The sequence below is a fragment of the Pristis pectinata genome, chromosome 8, assembly GCF_009764475.1.
Source record: "Pristis pectinata isolate sPriPec2 chromosome 8, sPriPec2.1.pri, whole genome shotgun sequence".
NCBI lineage: Eukaryota > Metazoa > Chordata > Chondrichthyes > Rhinopristiformes > Pristidae > Pristis > Pristis pectinata.
Genome location: NC_067412.1, coordinates 54,408,884 through 54,431,511, shown reverse-complemented (window position 1 = coordinate 54,431,511; position 22,628 = coordinate 54,408,884). Strand labels below are relative to the sequence as shown.

The following is a 22,628-nucleotide window of genomic DNA, read 5'->3' as shown; positions in this document are numbered from 1 at the left end:
TTAATGATCACTGCCGAACAGTAGCTCTGACACCTACCATCATGAAGTGCTATGAGAGGCTGGTCATGTCACGCCTCCAGCCTCCCAGACAACCTTGACCCACTGCAATTCGCCTACTACCGAAACAGATCTACAGGGGACACCATCTCCCTGGCCCTACACTCATCTCTGGAGCATCTGGACAGTAAAGACACCTACATTAGACAATTGTTTATTGCTATAGCTCCACCTTCAACACTATAATTCCAAGCAAACCCATCACCAAACTCCGAGACCTGGGACTCAACACCTCCGTCTGCAACTGGATCCTTGACTTTCTGACCAACAGACCACAATCAGTGAGGATAGGCAGGAACAACTCCAGCATGATTATTCTCAAGACTGGTGCCCCACAAGGCTACGTCCTCAGCCCTCTACTCTACTCCCTATATACTCATGACTGTGTGGCCAGATTCTGCTCTAATGCCATCTACAAGTTTGCAGATGATACCACCATAGCAGGCCGTATCTCAAATAATGATGAGTCAGAGTACAGGAAGGAGATAGAGAGCTTCGTGACATGGTGTCATGACAACAACCTTTCCCTTAATGTTAAAACAACAAAAGAGCTGGTCATTGACTTCAGGAAAGGGGGCAGTGTACATGCACCTGTCTACATCAATGGTGCTGAGGTTGAGGGGGTTGAGAGCTTCAAGTTCCTTGGAGTGAACATTGCCAATAGCCTGTCCTGGTCCAACCATATAGATGCCACGGCCAGGAAAGCTCACCAGTTCCTCTACTTCCTCAGGAGGCTAAAGAAATTTGGCATGTCCCCTTTGACACTCACCAATTTTTATTCATGCACCACAGAAAGCATGATATCTGCATGTATCACGGCTTGGTATGGCAACTGCTCTGCCGGGACCACAAGAAACTGAGAGGGTTGTGGACACAGCCCAGTGCATCACGGAAACCATCCTCCCCTCCTTAGACTCTGTCTTTACCTTTCGCTGTCTTGGTGAAGAAGTTAGCATTATCAAAGACCCCAACCACCCAGGTCATTCTCTCTTCTTCCCTCTTCCATCAGGCAGAAGATACAAGAGCCTGAGGGCACGTACCACCAGGCTCAAGGACAGCTTCTATCCCACTGTGATAAGACTATTGAATGGTTCTCTTATATGATGAGATGGACTCTTGACCTCACAATCTACCTTGTTTGACCTTGCACCTTATTGTCTACCTGCAATGCACTTCCCTGTAGCTGTGACACTTTACTCTGTATTCTGTTATTGTTTTTACCCTGTACTACCTCAATGCACTGTGTAATGAATTGATCTGTAGGAACAGTATGCAAGACAAGTTTTTCACTGTACCTCTGTACAAATGACAAGAATAAACCAATACCAACACCCTGCTCACTGACCTTGGTGATTTTAGGGGGACTTGCGAGTATGGAGGGCTTGGTGTATGTGCGAGCGACTAGCGAGTGGGTGAGGGGCAGATCAGTGGGTACAGGTCTATAAATCCAGGCCCGTAAGTTCTGGATATGTCCCATGGATTGTGACACTAAGATCTAGGCTGACATTCCAGCCCAGTGCTGCGGGAGCGCCAGGTTATCAGAGCTTCCAACTTTCAGAAGGTCTGTTAAATCTGGGCCCAGACCGGACTCTCATGTTTCGTGAAAGGTTCCACAGCTGCTTTAAAAAGCACAGAAAAAGTTTGAAACACCTCTGTCCAACATCTTTTAAGACTCTGACACATACAGAACATGTGAATTAAAGAAGCCTCTCCATTATTGCATTCGTCACAGTAGGAAGATATATCAGAATAAAAACAGGATAGTTTGTCTTCGGACAAGCGAGCTCTATGGACCACTTTAAATTGAAGGAGAGAATGAGGAGCACATAATGATGAAGTAGTAACCAATTTAAATACTTCATTCCAAGTTTCCTCAGAAATTGACATCCACAAATCTTGGTCCCAAGCATTTTTAATTTTATCTAGTGGAACGTTACTCATTCCTAATAACCTGTCATAAATATTAGATATTGAACCATCGTGAAAAGACTTCAAATTAGAAATTACATCTAATAAATTTTTGTCAGGACTCATAGGAAAAGAATGTAGTTGAGATTGAAGAAAGTCTCTAATTTGTAAATATGGGAAAAAATGAGTCTTTGGTAAATTATACTTGGTAGACAATTGTTTGAATGAAGAAACGTTTCCTCCAACAAACAGATCCTGAAAACAAGTAATACCCGATTTGTCCCACTCTTTAAAAAATACATCAGTCATAGAAGGTTTAAAAAAGTAATTAAAGAAAATGGGACTGGACAAAGAAAAACTCAATAAACCAAAATATTTTCTAAATTGTAACCAAATCCTCAAAGCGTGTTTAACTACTAAATTATGTTAGTTTATTTAATGATATTGGAAGTGAAGAACCAAGCAGAGAAATGATAGAAAAATTTTTAACAGAGTTAGCTTCCGAAGAAACCCATACTGGACAAGCTTCTTGATTAATGTAATGTAACCAAAATGTAAGACTTTGTATTATTTTGTAAGATTACTGCCCAGTAATAAAACCTAAAATTAGGTAAGGCTAAATCTCCGTTCTTTTTAACCTTCTGAAGGTGAACTTTATTTAGTCTAGGATGTTTGTTTTTCCATATGTTGGAAGATATAATTAAATCAAAAGAGTCAAAGAAAGACTTAGGAATAAAAACAGGTAAAGCCTGAAATAGATATATGAATTTAGGTAAAATATTCATTTTAATAGAATTAATTCGGACAATCAATGATATAGAAAGTGGTGACCAACCTGATAAAACCCTTTTCACATAATACAGTAAGGTGAGAAAATTTTCTTTAAATAAATGTTTATAGTTTTTAGTAATTGATACCCTCAGATAGATAAAATGATTTCTTACAATTGTAAAAGGAATGTTAATATCAAGTGGTACCAGGTTATTCAAAGGAAAAAGTTCACTTTTGTGTAAGTTCAATTTGCATCCTGAAAACTGACTAAAACAAGAAAGTAAAGAAAGCATAGGAGGTAAGGAGGCTTCAACCTTAGAGAAAAAAAGTAATAAATCATCAGCATATAACGAAACTTTATGGTTAATACCTCTTCTGGAGATACCAACGATATCTCTAGATTCTCGGAGAGAAATAGCCAAAGGTTCAAAGGCCAAATCAAAGAGCAAAGGGCTCAAAGTAACTGATCTCAAAGCTACAATGAACAACAGGTCAAAGAAAGATCCGCACTGCCCCCGATATCTGGGTGTACAAGTCTCTCCAAACCTCCACCCACAAACAGCGAGAGCCGGGCTCTCACTGTGAGACTCTGATCCCAGTCGCAGACTCCTCAACCAGCGAGAGTGGTTCCTATCCGGCCTCCCAACCCCCCTCTTGGGCTCCAACAGTTTGGACACGGCTGTCTGAACGAACTCCAGGGAATACGATTCAGGTTAGCGCAATCTCTCTAAACCCTGGAGCATTGGTGTGAAGCTTTTGCATCTCCAGCCCACTCTCTGAAAGGCCGATGTCTCCACCCAATAGAGAGTTCTCGGACAGCTGCTTTCTCGGGCTGATCTAACCAAGGTTCTTTTTAACCGGCGTGTAAACTTAATTCCCCCCAATTCCAGGTTATAAAACCAACCGTCCATTATGCTCCTTGATTCGTTTTGTCCCATTTTGTGACATTTATTCCCCCCGAGTCCTGAAGTGGGGCTCTCCCGTTTTCCCCATTCAGGAAGGGTCCTCCCCGGGTCCAAAGTGGGTGCCTCACACCAGCCCAGAGGGAATCCATTCTTTGTGTCTGTCTGGTCGTGGGACGCCTCACCCTAACCCGGTGACCTTCTCTACTTGCTGACTGCACTGAGCGTCATGGCCGGTCAGAACGGAGGGCAGTCAAGAGCTAACCATATGGCTCTGAGGGAGGATGGCGGATTTCCTACAGGGGGCTCAGTGCTTTTTTCGAGCATCTAGCAGTTCTACAGTCCCCGTTTCTGACACTGCTTGGTTTACGTTCACGGTTTATTTATTTACATGAATTTGAATTCCCCAGCTGCTGGCGTTGGATTTGAACTCGTGTATCCCAGATTAACTTCATGCCTGCCGCCCTTGTATTCTGATTTTGCAATTCCTCGAAACTGGCGACATCGCTTGGTGATGTGTACTTGCTGCTGTGCTGCCTACACTGCCTCCTGGCGGGGCCACGTCCCCATACATGAACATGTAGCTTTCAAACTCCCATCCAAACTGGTCATAAATATCGTCAACATCTGAGAACCCAAACAGCTCCTTTCGGGTCAGCCCGAGTCACAAGCTGCTCATTCTCCCTTTGGGTCCCTGCTGTTCAGGGACTGTGAACCACACACACCCGGACCTGCCTTTTCAACGGCATCACATTATCACCGAGCAAACGGAAATCAACAGCACTTGGACTGTGAACTCAGAGAACAGCGGCCCGAGCAGTGAAGCGGGAGTTGGGGCTGAGACACTCACATTATTATGTGGGACTTTTCTGGCTCACTCCGCTTCTCTTGTGGATCTGGACGGGTTGGAACCGCGAATCCTCGTGATTAGGGAGTTTCCGTGAGAGGTCGGTCACAGCAGCAACTTTCGGTGAAAAGGCGGAACCGAAAGTGAAACCTTTTCGGAGAGAGGGGCGGGGACTGCAACACTATTATCGCAGCTAAGGTTGAAGCTAATACAACAGCTTGCAAATAACCCATCCACCTGAACACAGAAGTGACCCCGAGCTTCCGGGTGCCCACCAGTTTAATTCCTCATCCCATCCCCATTCTGATCTATGAGTCTGTGGCCTCCTGCACCGCTACAAGGAGGCCCGAGGCAAGCTGGAGGAGCAGTATCTAAGCTTCTCTCTGGACAGTTTGCAGCCTGGAGGACTCGATATCGAATTCTCCACTTTTAGGCAACTCTCTCTCTATACTCTGTCTTTATCAGAACTGATTATTTCTGCCTGTCATCATTTTGGGTCCATTTATTAATTTTATCTGACCTGTCCCACAGCATATCCATTAGTGACACTTAAAGAAGTCTAAAGTGCTTCCAACTGCCACTTCAAGTCATTTGGTCTCATGCTTTCACAGATATTCCCCATTTGCTTTGTTCTATCCCCACCCTATCCCACCCACCCCGGTCTTCTCTGCTACAGAAAACCAATTAGATTTCCCTCCTTCTGATGAAAGGTCTTGGCCCAGAAACATTAACTCTGTTTCTCTTCCTGCTGATGCAAGTAGGTTAATTGGTTGATGTAAATTGGCTTTTACTCTAAGTAGCAAAGGAACCAAAAGGGGTGTTAATGTGCATGTAAATTACGGGAATGAATGAGGTGGAAGGGGAGTGATGGGATCGCTCCGCTGACAGCCACCTTGGGCCTGATGGACTGATTGGCCTCTTTCTGTGTTTTATTGAAATAAGTGACTAGTAGTTGCTCCCCCACCTTCTCCTCGCTGCTCCCTCATTGATCCCACTAATCCAGGTTCCCCACCCGCTGCATTTCTGCTTCTTCTTTCCACCTCGCCAATGACCATGTCATTTCCCAGGCTCCTTTTAAAAGCTCTCGAGCCTCCCTTTGGTTGGTAAGGGGAAAGGGTTTTTAATCGAATATTTCGGCCAAAAGTCAAACACATAGTATCCCAGGGAGACCCCGAGGTGGCTCAGATAATGTGAACAGTTTTGGAGCCGACTGCTGACTGGACAATTCCAGTAAAAAAGAGCCTTGTCTCACTAATTAAAATGGGGAAGTTTATCCCACGGGCATTAGGACCCCAGCGAGTGCAGGATTAGTGTAAATGGGTGGTTGATGATCGGCACAGACTCGGTGGGCCGAATAGCCTGTTTCCCTACTGTATCTCACTGTGACGCTCTGACTCATAATATAACATGGACCACTCTCCAATGAAATGTGACCTTCATGTGTGTGTTAGCTGCAAATCAAAAGCAGGGATCCCATAAGAGAAATGCGAGATCCACTTGGGCCCCACCTCCTCCTTCCCTTCACAAGGTTAGGTGTATGTTATACTTGTGATAAAGCCAGGAGCTTCTGCTCAGGAATTTGAGTGGGGCAAGGATTCAGGGGCATGATGGCGGGGTGGGGTGGGGGCAAGGAGAAAGGAAATTTTGGTATGATTCTTTCTGGGTGCCGGTGACTATAGTGGATTAAGAATCAGAATCAGGTTCAGAATCAGGTTTATTATCACTGATGTACAGTATGTCATGAAATTTGTTGTTTTGCAGCAGCAGTACAGTGTAAGACATAAAGACATAAAATTTACTATAAGTAACAAAAATAAATATGTCGTGCAAAAGAGGAATAACGAGTTAGTGGTCATGGTTTCATGGACCATTCATAAATCTGATGGCGGAGGGGAAGAAGCTGTCCTGAAACATTGAGTGTGGATCTTCAGGCTCCTCTACCTCCTCCCTGATGAAGAAGGCATATCCCGGGTGGTGAAGGTCCTTAATGATGGATGGTGCCTTCTTGCGGCATCACCTCTTGAAGATGTCCTCGATGGCAGGGAGGGCTGTGCCTGTGATGGAGCTGGTTGAATCTACAACCCTCTGCAGCATCTTTCGATCCTGCACATTGAAGCCTCCATACCAGGCGATGATGCAATCAGTCAAAATGCTCTCCACTGTATATCTATAGAAATTTGCAAGAGTCTTTGGTGACATACAAAATCTCCTCAAACTCCTAATGAAGTAGACCCACTGGCGAGCCTTCTTCATGATTGCATCAATATGTTGTGCCCAAGATAGATCCTCTGAGATGTTGATGCCCAGGAACTTGAAGCTGCTCACCCTTTCCATTGCTGACCCCTCAATAAAAACTGGTGTGTGTTCTTCTGACTTCCTCTTCCTAAAGTTCACAATCAATTCTTTGGTTTTGCTGATGTTGAGTGTGAGGTTTTTGTTGCAACACTACTCAACCAGCCGATCTTTCTCACTTCTCTATGCTTCCTCATTGCCATTCCAATCAAGGTTGTGTCCCAGTGAGTTGATGCTTGGGGAGTTTGGATGGGTCTCAGGCATTCACTTAGAATTTCATAATTTGACTCAGGGAGTGCATTTTGGAGACAGTGGCCATAAACCTATAAGTTTCAAGGTACTTATGGAAAGGAATAAGGATGGTCCAGAAATTAAGGCCCTGAATTGGAGATCGGCCAATTTCAATATCATAAGACAGAACCTGGCAAACTAGACTGGCAGCAGCTACTTGCAGGTAAGTCTACACCTGAGCAAAGTGAAGGAGGAGGACGTTGCAGTTGGAGGAGTCAGGGAGAGGAATGGTGAAATTTGAGAAAACCTTTATCATTAAAAGAGAAGAGGTAAAAGTTGGCTTTGCAGGCTGAAAAGTGAACAAATCCCCAGGGCCTGATATGATGTAGTCCAGGCAGTGGTGGGACACAACATTGCTGGGGTTCTGACAGAGATTTTTAATTTTTTACTGGCCACAAATGAGGCTCCAGAGGACTGGATGGCAGCAAATGTGCCATCCTTATGCAAGAAGGGTAGCTGGGATAAGCCATGTAATGATAGGCCTGAGAGTCTAGTGACAGTGGTAGGGAAATTACTGGAAAATATTCCGAAGGACATGATACTCTTTGAAAAGTGGGGATAAATTAAAGAGCATCAAAGTGGTTTTGTTAGGGGGAGATCCTGCTTCACTGATCTGACTGAATTTTTTTGAAGATATAACAAAATGTATTGATCAGTGAGTGTGGTTCTTATAGTTTACATGAATTTCAGTAAAGCCTTTAACAAGGTTCCATATGGGAGACTGGGCAAAGGTGCTAGAGCCTGCGAGATCCAGGACAAGTTGATATATGAGATCCAAAGTTTGCTTGGCAATAGGTACCAAATGGTGGAGGATTGTTTTTGTGACTTTTGTTCACTGAGAACCCTCCACAGTGACGAAATGGTGCCAGATCTGCTGGAAGTGTAAGGTGCTATGATTCTAGCATGCAACATTCCAGAATTGTTACCCTCATCTACAAGCAGAAGTGGGAGAGGAAGGATATTGGAAATTGGTGATCCATATCACTATTGAACTTGGTTTACAAGATCCTTCGCAGGGTTGTCACCAGTTGGATCAAGTTTATTCTGCGACAGGTTGGTCCATTTCAATATCATAAGACAGGACCTGGCAAACTCTACTGGGAGCAGCTGCTTGCAGGTAGGTCCACATCTGAGTAAATAACAACATTCAAAGGCATTGAAGGAGAAGTACACTGCAGTTGGAGAAGCCAGGGAAGGGCGGTGAAATTCAAGAAAACTTTATCATTGAAAAAGGAAGAGGTATTAGTAGTCTTTCCAGGCTTAAGGATGGACAGATCCCCGGGGCCTGATGTGATGTAGTCCAGGCTGTGGTGGGACACAAGATTGTCGGGGTTCTGACAGATTATTTAACTTTTTACTGGGCACAAGTGAATTGCCAGATGGAAGGAGGTGAATAACGTGCTTGTGAGCTGCCTTCTTGAACTGCTACAGTCCTTGAAGTGTGGTTGTATCCACATGCTATGAAGAAAGTGTTCCGACATTTTGGCCTAGTCCAGTCTTTATCGGTACATCTTTCTTTAATTTCGGATCTCAACTGGAGCCATTTAACAATTACCTCAACCATCGGTTCTTTAATTATCCAGAGCGTCTGATTATGCTTTTGCAATTTATCAGACTGTCCCTTTTACAGGATGGCTGTTCTCAGAGCTCTCTCTCTCTCTCACTGTTCACCCACATTTCTTTGCCTGCCACACAACAAACTGAGTCAGCTGTGTTACGTCAGTCATGTTTTCCGCTCGTCTTTCACCCCCAGAGGGGTTCTGTGGAGGTTCCAGTGAAGGTGAAACGAAACTGGAACATCAACAACAAACTGCTCTAAACTAATAAAAGAAAACAGGGTGGAGAAATTCCGGGAATTGGGAGCGAAGTGTAATACAAAACCGATTTAGAGAAGCCGGAAGTGTTGCAACCAGTGCGGAGAACTTGTGTCAAACTGATCAAAGTGACTAAGAGAAAGAAACAAGTTACTGCAAGTTTCGCTTCATTTTTCTCGGTCCGTCTGATTATTCTGAGTGCTAAACGAGGGAACACTGCTGCTATCACCACAAAACTGCTGAACACCAGGTAAAGGTAGATCAACACAAACCTCTGGGCTGGCGGGGACAGAGTGGAGGGCCGAGCCGACTGTCTGTAGCCTCCAAGGTTCCGACCGTGGCCAGGTGTCCCTGGAGAGGAAACACACTGCCCACTGGAGCCATTCTGAGACCAGTGGCCACCCGAGGGACTGGATGGCAGCCGAGAGAGCGAGGGCAACATTTTATGGGCGTTAGCATTTTAAACATTTATTTAATAAGAAAGCTGAGGGGAATTTTGGGGGACATTGATAGCCTAGATACTGGGAAACGTTTCCCCATAACGGAGACTTGTGAATTCAGAGGACCTAGGTCCAAGGTGTAAAGGAGAGCTGAGGCAAACAAAATCCACTAGATGGGGTGGTTGGAAGCGGGAGCACACTGCCTGAGGGGGTGGTGGAGGCAGAGACTCTTAGACAACTTAAAACAAATTATCTGGATGAGCACTTGCATCAAGATGGCATAATATCTACGGACCAAGCGCTGGTAAAGCGCATGGAACTTTACCATGAACATGAGTACTTGATGGTTGGGATAGACATGGTGGGTTGAAGGGCCTGTTTCTGTGCTGTACAATATGACTCTACAATTAAAAACATGGAAGAAAACCTTTGGCTTCAGAGCTGTCTATCAAAATGGTCACAGACCATTTCTCAAAGGTTTCTCTTGCAGTTGTCAATCAAATGAAGGAGGGCAGAAGCCGAGACTTTCTTGTGATTCAGCTCTGGGATGTGGGTATTCCTGGCAAGGCCAGGGTGTAATCTCCAACCCTAAATGCCCACAAGAAGATATGGTGAGATACTTTCTGGAACTGCTCTCAGTCTGGAGGTGATCGTATTCCCCCAGTGTTGTCAGAAGCATTCCACGATTTTGCCCCAATGGAGGAACAGCAATGCAAATCTAGACTGAGTTGGAGTGTGGCACACAGGCGAAGTTGTGAAGGGTGGTGAGTACCTGCCTGCTGCCCTTTTCCTTCCGGGTGATCTAACCTCCGACCTGCTCACACAGCCACAGTACTTCTGTACCTGCTCCAGTTTGGTTTCTAGTCCTGCGACAAGCCGATGATGGGGGATTTGCCACCAGTAATGATGATGCCTGTCAGGTAGGGAAGGGATAGGCAGTCAGGCATTCGCTTGCTGGAGATGATGATTGCTTTCATTTGTGACTGGAGTCTGATATCTATCACCTCATGCCTGCATATTGTCTTGGTCTTCCTGCCTGCAGGCACAACTTGTTTTATTATCCTACAGTCCGAAGTGAGGCATTTGCTGATGATTGCATGATGTTCATTTTGTTTCAAAAATTCTCAGCAAATGTTTCACTCATCTCCTGCCTGAGCAAGATCAAAACAATGTTCTGTCAATGGAAATCAGTAGCTGGTAATATTTGTGCCACTGAAATGCTAGGCAATGACCATTACCAATTAGGGAAGGCCCAACCATCAACCTTTCTCACTCAGTGCCATTACCATTGCAAACTCTCCTCTTGGTGGGTACCAGTGACTCTATAAATACTATAAATACTTTGGCAAGAAAAGCAGATGAGAAGCACTGGGTAAGTCCTGACACCCAAAGCCTTTCTACCACCCCATGTTTCCTTGAAGGACGAAGTGTGAATCAGCTCAGTATTGGTGATAATCTGGTGATTTAATGATGACTATTATGCAAGCTGACTGTGTTCTCCACACCTCAATCAATTAAGGTTATATTTTCCTGCTGCTGTGGTGTGACCTGAATTCATTTTTCTGAATCATCAGTCCATGCCTCCTCATTCCTCATCCAGTAACAGAATCCTTGTGCAGTATTGTTGTTTGACCAAATGCTTTGGTCATCACTACATGGTGTCCAAATTCGCAGTCATACACTGAAAGTTTCCCACAACAGTAATCAGTCTTAACTTCAGTTTCTTTCTCTTCCCTTTGTTAAATAATTGAGTGCCATAAATAACTTTACAATCAGAGGAAGACTTCCAAAATCAGAGAAGCTGTGGAAGATCATGAGAGGATCATCTTTGAATATGCTGAGCTTGGAGCCTCTTGGGACTGGGAATATATTTATATTTTGTTTCACTGTATTCTCAATGTTTTATGGATGTAAAGCCAAATTATCTTCTCTTCATTTAGTTTTACATTTAAGTGTGCCCCTCTTTTGAGGAGACGATGTAAATAGTCACTGTAAGCTATTATTTGATTGTAGTTGCAATCTCACAGATGTATCATCAGCCTATAGATGTAACAAGTTCCTCTGAATCTTGGGAACTCGAGAAGAAAATGCTGTTTTGTTCAAAGTAATTGTCACAGGGCTTCCATTCAGACAGCAGTGTGGCATTTTGCAGGTGCTGGCAGATTTGCAGATTTGATGCTGTAGAGTGTACAACAGACAACTTTATTTTTTCCCATTCCACTCACCTTCAGTTCTGTGCATCCTGTGTTCCATACAAGTCCTTCTTTCCTGAAATGCGGAGGAGTGAAAATACACAACTGCATTGTCTCACCTCGTCTTTCAGGCTGACTAAGACAAGGTGAGACAATGCAGTTGTGTCTTTTCTATTTAGCTGTAAGGAGAGATTGGGCAAAGTTGGATTTGTTGCAGCTTTCATATGATGCAGCTCTAGTTAGGCTGCATCTGGAGGATTCCATTGAATTCTGGTTGCCCCATTATAGGAAGGATGTGAGGGCTTTGGCGAGGGTGCCGAAAAAACCTCTAATGTGTGGATTAAGGGTATGTGCTACAAGGAGAGGTTGGAGAAACGAGGGTTGTTTTCTCCGGAGCATTAAGGGCTGGGGGGAGACCTGATGGAAGTATACAAAGTTATGAGAGGCATGGACTAGAAGGAGTCTTTTTTCCCATTGTAGAAGTGTCAAATACTAGAGGGCATAGATTTAAGGCGAGAAAGAGAGGAAGTTTAAAGGAGATGTGCAGGGTGATGTTTTCACACAGAGTGTGGTAGGTGCCTGGAACGTGCTGCCAGGGGTGCTGGTGGAAGTCGACACAATAGTGACATTTAAGAGGTATTTAGACAGGCACATGAATGTGCAGGGAATGCAGAGATATGGATCATGTGCAGACAGATGGGATTAGTTTATTTGGTCAGCACAGACAAATGTTCTATGTTCTGGTTTCTTTCACTATTCTCCAGTAATTAAGGGTGATTTGCTCAGCACTATTAAATGCATTTCTGGTATAAAAAGAACCACCAATCAGTCTTTCTACTTCCTTCCAGAAGGAGAGAACTTACACAAAGACAAAGAGGAGACCTGAGCCCCTAACTTCTTCCCCCGTGAAGTGCTGGGATCACTGGATTGTCACGCAGTCCGGGCTGCGAGAGACAGACATCGAGAATGGGAGGAGCCAGCTCCAGGTAGGTCAGGACATGCCGCATGTTGTGTCTCCTCAACTAATCCTGCCTCAGCAAAACCTGCTAGTGCAGAACACGTCAAGTGCTCAGCATTTTCATTTGCGGCGGGGATCAGCTTTGTCAAGCAGCTGCTGTCCTGATAAATCTGATCCCATCATGGGGTCAGGTCTGGAATTCCTGAGTATACACCAGTGAGAATAAAGGAGGAGTGATACCAAGTCAGTATGCTGTATGATGGAGGGGAAGCTGCAGGTGGTGGTGTTCCCTTGCACCAAAGTCTTGTCATTAGATCATAGAACATTATAGCACAGGAACAGGCCCTTCAGGAACAGGCACTAATTAAACTGATGCTGCCTTATTAAATGAATTCCTTCTGCCCACACATGGTTCATATCCCTCCATTCTCTGCAATTTCATGTGCCAATTGAAGAGGCTCTTCAACACCTCTATCATATTTGTTGTCACCTCCACCCCTGGCAGCACATTCCAGGCACCTACCAGTCTATATATAAAGAAAAACTTGCCCTGCACATCTCCATTGAACTTTCCCCCCCTCACCTTAAATACGTGCCCTCTTGTATTGGACATAATGATACTGTGAAAAAGATACTGGCTGTTTACTCTATCTGTGCCTCTCATAATTTTACAAACTTCTGTCAGGTCTCCCCTAGTCTCCGTTGCTCTAGAGAAAACAACCCTGGTTTGTCCAACCTCTTCTTATAACACATGCTCTCCAATCCAGGCAACATCCAGGTAAACCTCTTCTGCACCGTCATCAAAGTCCCCATATCCTTCCTATAATGGGGTGGCCAGAATTGAACAGAATCCTCCAGATGTGGCCTAGCCAGAGTTGCATCATTATAAAGTTGTAACATAACTTCCTGACTCTTGAACTCAGTGCTTCGACTAATAAAGGCAAGAATGTCATTTGCCTTCTTTACCACCACTTCTTTGGACCCCAAGATCAATCTGTACATCAGTGCTGTTAAGAGTCCTGCCACTTTCCCTTCACATTTGATCTGCCAAAGTGCAAGACCTCACATTTGTGCCCAGATTAAACTCCCTTGTGCCCAGATTAAAGGCCATCTCTCTTCTCTGCTCTTCCATCGGGTAGAAGATACAGGACCCTGAGGGCACGTACCACCAGACTTAAGGACAGCTTCTACCCCACTGTGATAAGAATATTGAATGGTTCCCTGATACAATGAGATGGACTATGACCTCACGATCTACCTTGTTGTGACTTTGCACCTTATTGCACTGCACTTTCTCTGTAGCTGTGACACTTTGTATTGTTATTGTTTTTATCTGTGCTACATCAATGCACTCTGTACTAACTCAATGTAACTGCACTGTGTGATGAATTGACCTGTACGATCGGTTTGTAAGACAAGGTTTTCACTGTACCTCGGTACAAGCGACAATAATAAACCAATACCAATAACATATCCCACTGTATCCATTGGCAATCTTCTACACTATCCACAATGCCATCAATCTTTGTGACATAAGCAAACTTACTAACCCCCCCCCCCCCCCCCATACACTGTTTCACCTGAGTCATATCACATACAGCAGACGTCCCAGTACAGATCCCTATGGAACACCACTAGTCACAGATCTCCAGCCAGAATGTGACCCATCAAACAGTACCCTCTGTCTTCTATGGGCAAGCCAATTCTGAATCCAAACTGCCAAGTCACTATGGATCCCATGCATCTTAATCTTCTGGATGAGACTACCATGAGGGTCCTTGTTAAATGCCTTACTAAAATCCATGCAGACAACATCCACATTTTTACCTTCAATAATTACCTTTGTCACCTCTCAAAAAAACTTGATTGTTATTGGATATGACCTGCCATGCACAAAGCCATGCTAACTGGTCCTAATTAGGCCATGCTTTTCCAAATGTTCATAAATCTTATCCCTAAGAATCCTCTCCAATAGCTTCCCTACCACTGACATGAGACTCACCAATCTATCATTTCCAGGATTATCCCTACTTCCTGTCTTGAACAAAAGAACAGTATTATCTACTCGCCAGTCCTCTGAGACCTGGCCTGTGGCTAGAGTGGACACAAAGATCTTGGTCAAGGCCCCAGCAATCTCATCTCTAGCCTCTCTGAACAACCCGGGGATGTATCCACCTGAACGTTCTTCAAGAGACCCAACATCACCCCTTTCTTTATCTCAAAATGCCCTAATATATTAGCATGGTCCATGCTGCTCTCACTATCCTCCATATCCTTCTCCTTGGTGAATACCAACACAAAGTACTCACTTAGGAGACATAAGAGAGACTGTGGATGCTGGAAATCTAGGTCAGTACACAAATGCCGGAACTCAGAAGGTCAGGTATAGATGCTGCCTGACCTGCTGAGTTCCTCCAGCACTTTGTGTGGTACTCATTTAGGACTTTACCACATCCTCCATCTCCAAGCATATGTTCAGTCTATCCTTGAGTGGTCCTACCCTTTCCCTAGTTATCCTCTTGCACTTGATGTACGTAGAGAATGCCTTGGGATTCTCTTTAATTCTACATGCCAAGGACTTTTCATGGCCCCTCCTGGCTCTCTTAATTCTCTTCCTGAGTTCTGTTCTGGCTTCTTTATATTCCTCAAGGGCCCTGTTTGATTTTTAGCTTCTTAAACCTTACATATGCTTCCTTTTTCTTCTTGACTAAATTCGCAACCTCTCTCATCATCCAATGTTCCCTTACCTTGCCATCCTCATCCTTCTTTCTTACTGGAACATACTGGTTCTATACTCTGTGCAGTTGGTCTCTATACAACCTCCACATGTCAGATGTGGATTTGCCCAAAAACAACTGGTCCCAATTAACTCTACTTGGTCGTTGTTGCTTAATTCTTAGAATTTCCCTCCTCCAATTTAATGCTTTCCCATAAGCTCCATACTATCTTAAAACTTAAGGTGTTGTGATCACTGTTTCTTAAATGTTCCCCCAGTGAAAGGTCAGTCACATAGCGAGGCTCATTTCCCAATACCAGGTCCAATATGGACCCTCTTCTATTTGGACTACCCACATACTGTTTGAAGAAACTCTCTTGGATGCAACTAACAAATTTTACCGCATCTAACCTTCTTGCACTAAGGAGGTCCCAGTCTATACTTGGGAAGTCACCCACTACAACAACCCAGTTGTTTTTGCTCCTTTCCCTAATCTGCCTGCATATCTGTTCCTCAATGTCCTGGTGGCGACTGGGTAGTCTATAGTATAATCCCATCAGAGTAATTGCACCTTTCTTATTTTTGAGTTCTACCCATATAGACTCAGTGGATGAGCTCTCCATTATGTCCCATCAGAGTGTAGCTGCAATATTGTCCCTGATTAGTTGTGCCCTGTTTTGTTGGTGGAGTTCATGTGGTTGGGAGAAAAACATGATTATGCTGGAGGAACTCAGCAGGGGCCTGGCCCTAAACATTGACCACCTGCTTTTCTCCACAGATGCTGCCTGGCCTGCTGAGTTCCTCCAGCATCATCGTGTTTTTCATCTAGATTCCAGCATCTGCAATCCTTTGTTTCTCATGGGGCTGGAAGGTGCTGTCAGAGTAGCCAAGAGAAACAGTGTAGGACATGTGCATGTGGCACACAGTGAAACCTCTGTGTGGTATTGGTGTGACTGCTTAGGGTGTGGAGGGTGTGACTGCTTAGGGTGGTGGATGGTGTATCAGTCCACCTTCCTGAGTGTTGGAGGTGCCTTCAATGCAGGCAAATGGAGGGTAATCCAGCATGCTCATCATTTCTGCCTTGCAGGTGGTGGAAGGGCTTCGGGGTATCAGGAGGTGAGTCACTCGATGTAGGATACGTTGCCTCAGACTTTCCTGACCAGCTCTTTAAGCCACTGTTTTCACATGGCCAGTCCAGTTGGTTTCAGGTTAATAGTGAGGGATTTAACAGTAGTATTGTCATTGAATGTGAAGAGCAGGTAGTTAGACTCTCCCTCTTTGGAGATGGTTACAGACTGGCACTTCTGTTACATACATGTAACTAGTCTTTGTGTATCACTTACCTGAATGTTTTACAGCTCTTTCATATCTTCAAATTATTATATTTATACTTTTTATTTTTCCTTAAAACACCTGGAACTATTCAGCCCATGAAATCTCCACTGGACCCCCGAGCAGTCCCACCTTTCCCATGCACCCTCTTTGTTTCCTTCTAACCTATTCTCCCTCGTGCCCATGAAATCTCCAATTCTCCCACCACCACCTGCACAATGAGCAATTTACAGTGGCCCGTTAACCTACCAGCCAACACAATTTTAGAATGTGGCAGGATCACCCATGGGAAATTGACGGTCACAGGGAGAACATGCAAACTCCATACACAGACAGCACCAGAGGCCATGATTGGACCCAGGTCACTGGAGGTGTTAATCAGCCGCACTACTTACAGTGCCACACCGCCACCCTGTGTCACCTTGTTACATGCAGGCATGAATTTGTCTTTTTCTCATCAGCAAACATCCAACTTCTGACGTTATAAAGGAAGGGAGATCATTTATGATGCAGTTAATGCTGCTTGGGCCTGCAACTTTGACCTGATGAACTTCTGCATTGATATCATGAGGCTGAATAGATAGATCTCCAATAATCAAAGTCCCAGAGACACATATTGCAGGCTGACCTGTGGTACTATCAGCATGGAGTTTACAAGTCTTGCTTGTGGACATGTGGGTTCCCCCGTATGCTGCGATTACCACCCACATCCCAAAGATGTGCTAGTTATTAGATTAATTGGTCACTGCAAGTTGTCCCAGGTGTAGATGGGTGACAGGAGAATGGGGAACTGTAAAAATGGAAGTTGTTTTGATTAGACACTATAATGGATCATGTTTCCTTTCAGCAAACAAGCAGCTCAGTCTGAGAACCCCACATTCTTCACACAGGAAGAGCTCAACAAACTGAAGTCTGATTTTGTAACAGGTGGAGTGGAAAAGGTTAAACCTCTGATAGATAAGAAGGTTGCTGAGCTGGACAACACAGAGCTTAACATTGCAGTGACAGGAGAAACAGGCACAGGAAAATCCACCTTCATTAATGCCATGAGAGGGCTTCGGAGCACCGATGTGGGAGCAGCTGAAGTTGGGACCTGGGAAACTACAATGAAGCCAACCAGGTACCCACATCCCCATCTGCCCAATGTCTGCTACTGGGATCTGCCAGGGATTGGATCGACAGAATTTACAGCAGGTAGATACCTGAAGGAAATGAAATTTGAAAGATATGATTTCTTTATCATAATCTCAGCATGTCGATTCAAAGAAAATGAAGTAAAAATTGCCAAAGAGATTAAACGGCTGGGGAAGAATTTCTATTTTGTCCGCTCCAAGATTGACGTGGATTTTTATTCAATAAGAAAAGAAGGGAAGGAAATTAATGAAGAAAAGGAACTGAAATATATTCGGAATGACTGTGTCAGAAAGTTGGCAGAGGCAGGGATTCCAACCCCGACTGTATTTCTGATATCCAGTTTTGAGCAGGATCGATATGATTTCGTTCGGTTAAATGAAGCACTTGAAAATGATCTACCGAATGCAAAGAAAAGTATCTTTGTCCTGGCCTTTCCAAACCGAAGTGTGGAGATCATTCAGAAGAAAAGCAAGGAGCTGATGAAACGTGTCTGGATGTTGGCGACTCTCTCGGGAGCAGTGGGAGCGGTCCCAGTTCCTGGTGTCTCTCTTGCTTGTGATATCAGTATACTGGTTGGAGGAATAATCAGTTTCCGTAAATGCCTGGGTCTAGATGATGCTTCTCTTCAAAGATTGGCCAACAGCACGGGTAAACCTGTGGAAGAGCTGAAGGCAGAAGTAAAACCTCCTCTGCTGGGAAAAATAGACAAAAATGTAATTATGAGGTTAGGTTGGGGTGCCACAGTCGTTGCCATTTCAGCCATGGAACTCGGTCTTGACTTCGTCCCTGTCATTGGTTCCATTTTTGGAGCAGGATCATCATTTCTCATGACTTACAAGATACTGAACGATGCACTGAAGGATCTTACGGAGAGTGCAGAGAGGGTGGTGAAGGTTGCGTTTGGGATCGATTAACTGGTCTGCACAGACATTGATCCAGTGAGTTCATATCATGCTGTGGCTAATATTTTGAAGAAGCCTAATGCCAAACCTTGCTGTAATTCTTTTTGACAACATTCCCCCTTGTTGCATTCCTTCCTGGAAATATTTCTCATCCATTTTCCGGGACATACTTGTGCATTACTGAGGGAATGCTGCTCAGTTGAAGGAGACATGAAACAGGTGGACATAAATAACATATGACCCTAATTTGAAGAAAAGCCAAGATATTATCCCCAGAGGCTTGAGGAATGTTCATCTGTCAATCAACAGCACTGTGGCAGATGGTCTGGTTATTATCAGGTTGCGGTGTATGGGATACCACTGTGTGCATATCACTCCAGCACGATTATTCTTAACACTGGTGTCCTACAAGGCTGTGTCCTCAGCCCTCTACTCTACTCCCTATACACTCATGACTGCATGGCCAGATTCTGCTCTAACTCCATCTACAAGTTTGCAGATGATACCACCGTAGTAGGCAGTATCTCAAATAACGATGAGTCGGAGTACAGGAAGGAGATAGAGAGCTTAGTGACAATGGTGTCGTGACAACAACCTTTCCCTCAATGTCAGCAAAACAAAAGAGCTGGTCCTTGACTTCACGAAAGGGGAGTGGTGCACATGCACCTGTCTACATCAATGGTGCTGAGGTCGAGAAGGTTGAGTGCTTCAAGTTCCTTGGAGTGAACATCACCAATAGCCTGTCCTGGTCTCACCAGCACCTTTACTTCCTCAGGAGGCTGAAGAAGTTTGGCATGTCCCCTTTGACACTCACCAACTTATATCGATGCACCACTGAAAGCATGCTATCTGGATGCATCATGGCTCGGTATGGCAACTGCCATGCATGGGACTGGAAGAAATTGCGAAGAGTCATGGACACAGCCCAGCGCATCACGGAAACCGGCCTCCCCTCCATGGACTCTGTCTATACCTCTGGCTGCCTTGGTGAAGCAGCCAGCATAATCAAAGACCCCACCCACCCGGGTCATTCTCTCTTATCCCCTCTCCCATCAGGCAGAAGATACAGGAGCCTGAGGGCACATATCACTAGGCTCAAGGACAGCTTCTATCCTACTGTTATAAGACTATTAAATGGTGAGATGGACTCTTGACCTCACAATCTACCTTGTTATGACCTTGCACCTTATTATCTACCTGCAATGCACTTCCCTGTAGCTGTGACACTTTGCTCTGTATTCTATTATTGTTTTTACTCTGTACTACCTCGATACACTGTGTAATGAATTGATCTGTGTGAATGGTATGCAAGACAATTTTTTCACTGTACCTCGGTGCAAGTGACAATAATATACCAATACCAAAGTTATGGCTGTGTTTTCCACACCACAACTGTGAACACAGCAAAAACCTTCCAATATCTGTAAAGCCCCAATCCTGAGGTCACAAAAAGGGCAATGGAGAGGCAAGTCATTTTTTGGAGAAAGTATTTGTCTTGGTGCTACAGGAGGAGGGACATTAAGGGTGTCAGTTTGAGCAGTACCAGTCCAGTGTTATTCGTACCAGTTATATTCCCAGTGGGTCTTGGAGACAACAGTCCAGCCTGACTGGTCATGCTCAGTAAATACAATCCCAACAACCATCAGCAGTGGGGCCATTGTCCAATGCTATGTAGCTGAGCAATTATCAAACAATAATACCCACGGTGTGAGGTCGCCTTACTAAAGTCCTGGCTTTTAAATCATTGCTGCACCCAACATTGTCTGTCTGGATATGGATAGCCGAGATTAGACGGTACAAATTATACAAATCATACAAATTACCCATGGGTTGAGCTTTCCTGGAGCTTTTGTAGAGTTTTCCCTACAAAAGACCATCCCTCACATAGCATGTTATGCCTGATAGGAAACAGACTCTCGATAGACCAACAATTATATCGATGATTCAGAATGTCCCTTGACTGCTGCTCCTAAATATACACTCTTATACAGACTAAGTCACATACAGTCCAGCTCTCAGAAATCTCTTCAATAGACCACTCACCTGTACAGACCATTGATCTCTATCAGCCTGCTTTCATCCCTTGTAATTTCTTCACCTACTGTCCAAGAGGAACAAAATTCCAGAATTCTTAATTAGCTGCAAAATACCTTTATTCCATTGATTCAACATCAATGCAACTCAAGCTCGTCTACTTCATCCGAGCGTGCCTGACAGAGAGTGCCCAATAGGAGCGATTCTCTCTGGGTGGGAAACCATTCCTGTAATGATGAAGAGGAAATGTGTTTGAAAATCTGTTACTTTCCTTATTCCCTGCAAATATCACAAAGATGAATACATACAGAAAAAAATTAAGGTCTCTCATTGGGAATTGGAAGCAAGTCTATCAAACACTAATACAGATCTTAGATATGAAGAATCTTGAGTAATGATGAGAAAGATTTGTTGGAATTAAAATACCTTCTAATATTACTGAAGTTGTCCTAGTGTTATTTTGCTTGATCAGACGAAAAGCTGGAAGAACTCAGTGGATCAGGTGGCATCTATGGAGGGAAATGGACTGTTGATGTTTCAGTTCGAGACACTTCATCAGGACTGGAAAGAAAAAGGGGAGATAGCCAGTATAAAAGATGGGGAGAGGGGGTGGAGCAAGAGCTGGCAGGTGATAGATGGATCCAGGTGCGGGGGTGGGCGGTGATAGGCAGGTGGGGGACGGGGAGAGTGGGAATGATGTAAGAAGCTGGGAGGTGGAAATAATAAAGGGCTAAAGACAGAATCTGATAGAAGAGGACAGTGGACCGTGGAATAAAGGGAAGCAGGTGAGAAGTGGAACTGGAGGGAGGAATGGGCAGATTGAGAAGGTGGGGGTAGAGGAAGGAGATGGGGTGATGGGGACCGAGAGGATAAGGGAAAAGGGGCAGAGTAGAGTGGTTACCAGAAGTTAGAGAAATCGATGTTTATGCCATCAGGCTGGCCAGCTCCAGATGAAGGGTCTTGACCCGAACCATTGACTGTCCATTTCCCTCCATAGATGCTGCCTGATTTCCAGCATCTGCACCCTCTTGTGTCTTTATTTTGCTCGATGTTATTATACATAAGTTTTGTTGCAAATGTAACGGCAAGTTATTATGGAAACTTTGATCAAATAGCTCATATATTAAGTTGCAAAAGCTGATAGGAAAAGAAGCAAAGTTGGAGAGATTAAAATCAACTTGTGAAACCTCATTAGTAAGGCCGGGGGGTGTGCCCAATGACTGATGTGTTGGTGGGGAATGACTGTTATCTCATCAATCAATCACAAACACAGATAAGAAAGATTTCGGAGTATTTGTGTCGTAAGGAAAGCTGCCTTCAGGCAGGGGACCAGAAGGTGATCAATGAGAAGAGGTCCAATGGAAAGGGCTGAATGTGCAATTGAAACTGGAATTAAACTGGTGTCGCTGCAAGAGAGATCTGGTGATACAGGAGGGAGAGCTGGGAGAGCTGGGAGCACTGGAAATGGACAAAATAGACCTAGAAATGAAATGATTCCAGACATCACTGACACACTTGGAAGAAGTAGAAATGCTGCAGTCAGCAGAAAACATGCTAGAGGGAAAAGGAGGAGATCCCTGGAGGAACTCAGAAGCAAAAGCCATGGTGCTGTGCACCAGATACCGATTATATTTTAATATGTTTTTTGTATGTCTGATTTCTACTTAATAAAGCACACTCTAATTTAAGGTCTTGCAGTTATCCATCAACAAGAACCCAGCGACAGTGTTAAAGAGACCAGGTATAGAACCAAGCTCTTCAGCCTCCTGTGTCCGTGCTGACCATCAAGCACCCATCTGATTACTTGCAGTACAGAATTATATTGTTTCTGTTGGTGCTTTTTACTTCTAATTAGCTTTGATAATACATCGTCAGTGTTGCCTATGGAGAAGTGGGGTTTGGAGGGGATAATGTGAGAAAAGGAGAGGGGTGAAGTACCGATGTGACAATGAATAATCTCCTTGAAATAATGGACATGATACACATTGCTGATGAGTGCACTCAAATGAGAATATGTAAAATCACTGTGACTGTGGTC

At 44.3% G+C, this 22,628-nt stretch overlaps 2 protein-coding genes across 11 annotated transcripts in view; one reads left to right on the top strand and one right to left on the bottom strand.

Annotated features, from left to right (window-relative positions):
• The window catches only part of LOC127573879 (T-cell-specific guanine nucleotide triphosphate-binding protein 2-like), a 47,887-nt gene that overhangs the window by 14,307 nt on the left and 10,952 nt on the right, over window positions 1–22,628 (bottom strand). The window contains exon 1 of one of the 7 annotated variants that reach the window (XR_007956833.1): window positions 4,489–5,095. The exons of 3 other annotated variants lie outside the window; for them this stretch is intronic. Coding sequence is in view for 1 of the 4 variants with exons in the window: in XM_052022429.1 (XP_051878389.1) it covers window positions 4,489–4,490 (2 nt within the window). In the remaining 3 variants the exon portion in view is untranslated. Of the gene's footprint in view, window positions 1–4,488; window positions 5,096–22,628 lie in introns of those variants that run through there. 3 more of the 7 variants (XR_007956832.1, XM_052022429.1, XM_052022430.1) reach the window with 3 other exon arrangements.
• On the top strand, window positions 8,826–21,127 carry LOC127573881 (interferon-inducible GTPase 5-like). Of its 4 annotated transcripts, none has more exons than XM_052022435.1 (3): window positions 8,826–9,132; window positions 12,366–12,500; window positions 17,368–21,127. In XM_052022435.1, exons 2-3 carry the CDS (start codon window positions 12,481–12,483, stop codon window positions 18,566–18,568), a joined length of 1,221 nt encoding a protein of 406 aa, XP_051878395.1. In that variant the 5' UTR covers window positions 8,826–9,132; window positions 12,366–12,480; the 3' UTR covers window positions 18,569–21,127. The 4 variants fall into 4 exon arrangements, with proteins under 4 accessions (XP_051878395.1, XP_051878394.1, XP_051878397.1 ...); XM_052022434.1 differs by having other exon boundaries at window positions 12,363–12,500; XM_052022437.1 differs by lacking the exon at window positions 8,826–9,132 and adding an exon at window positions 9,558–10,086.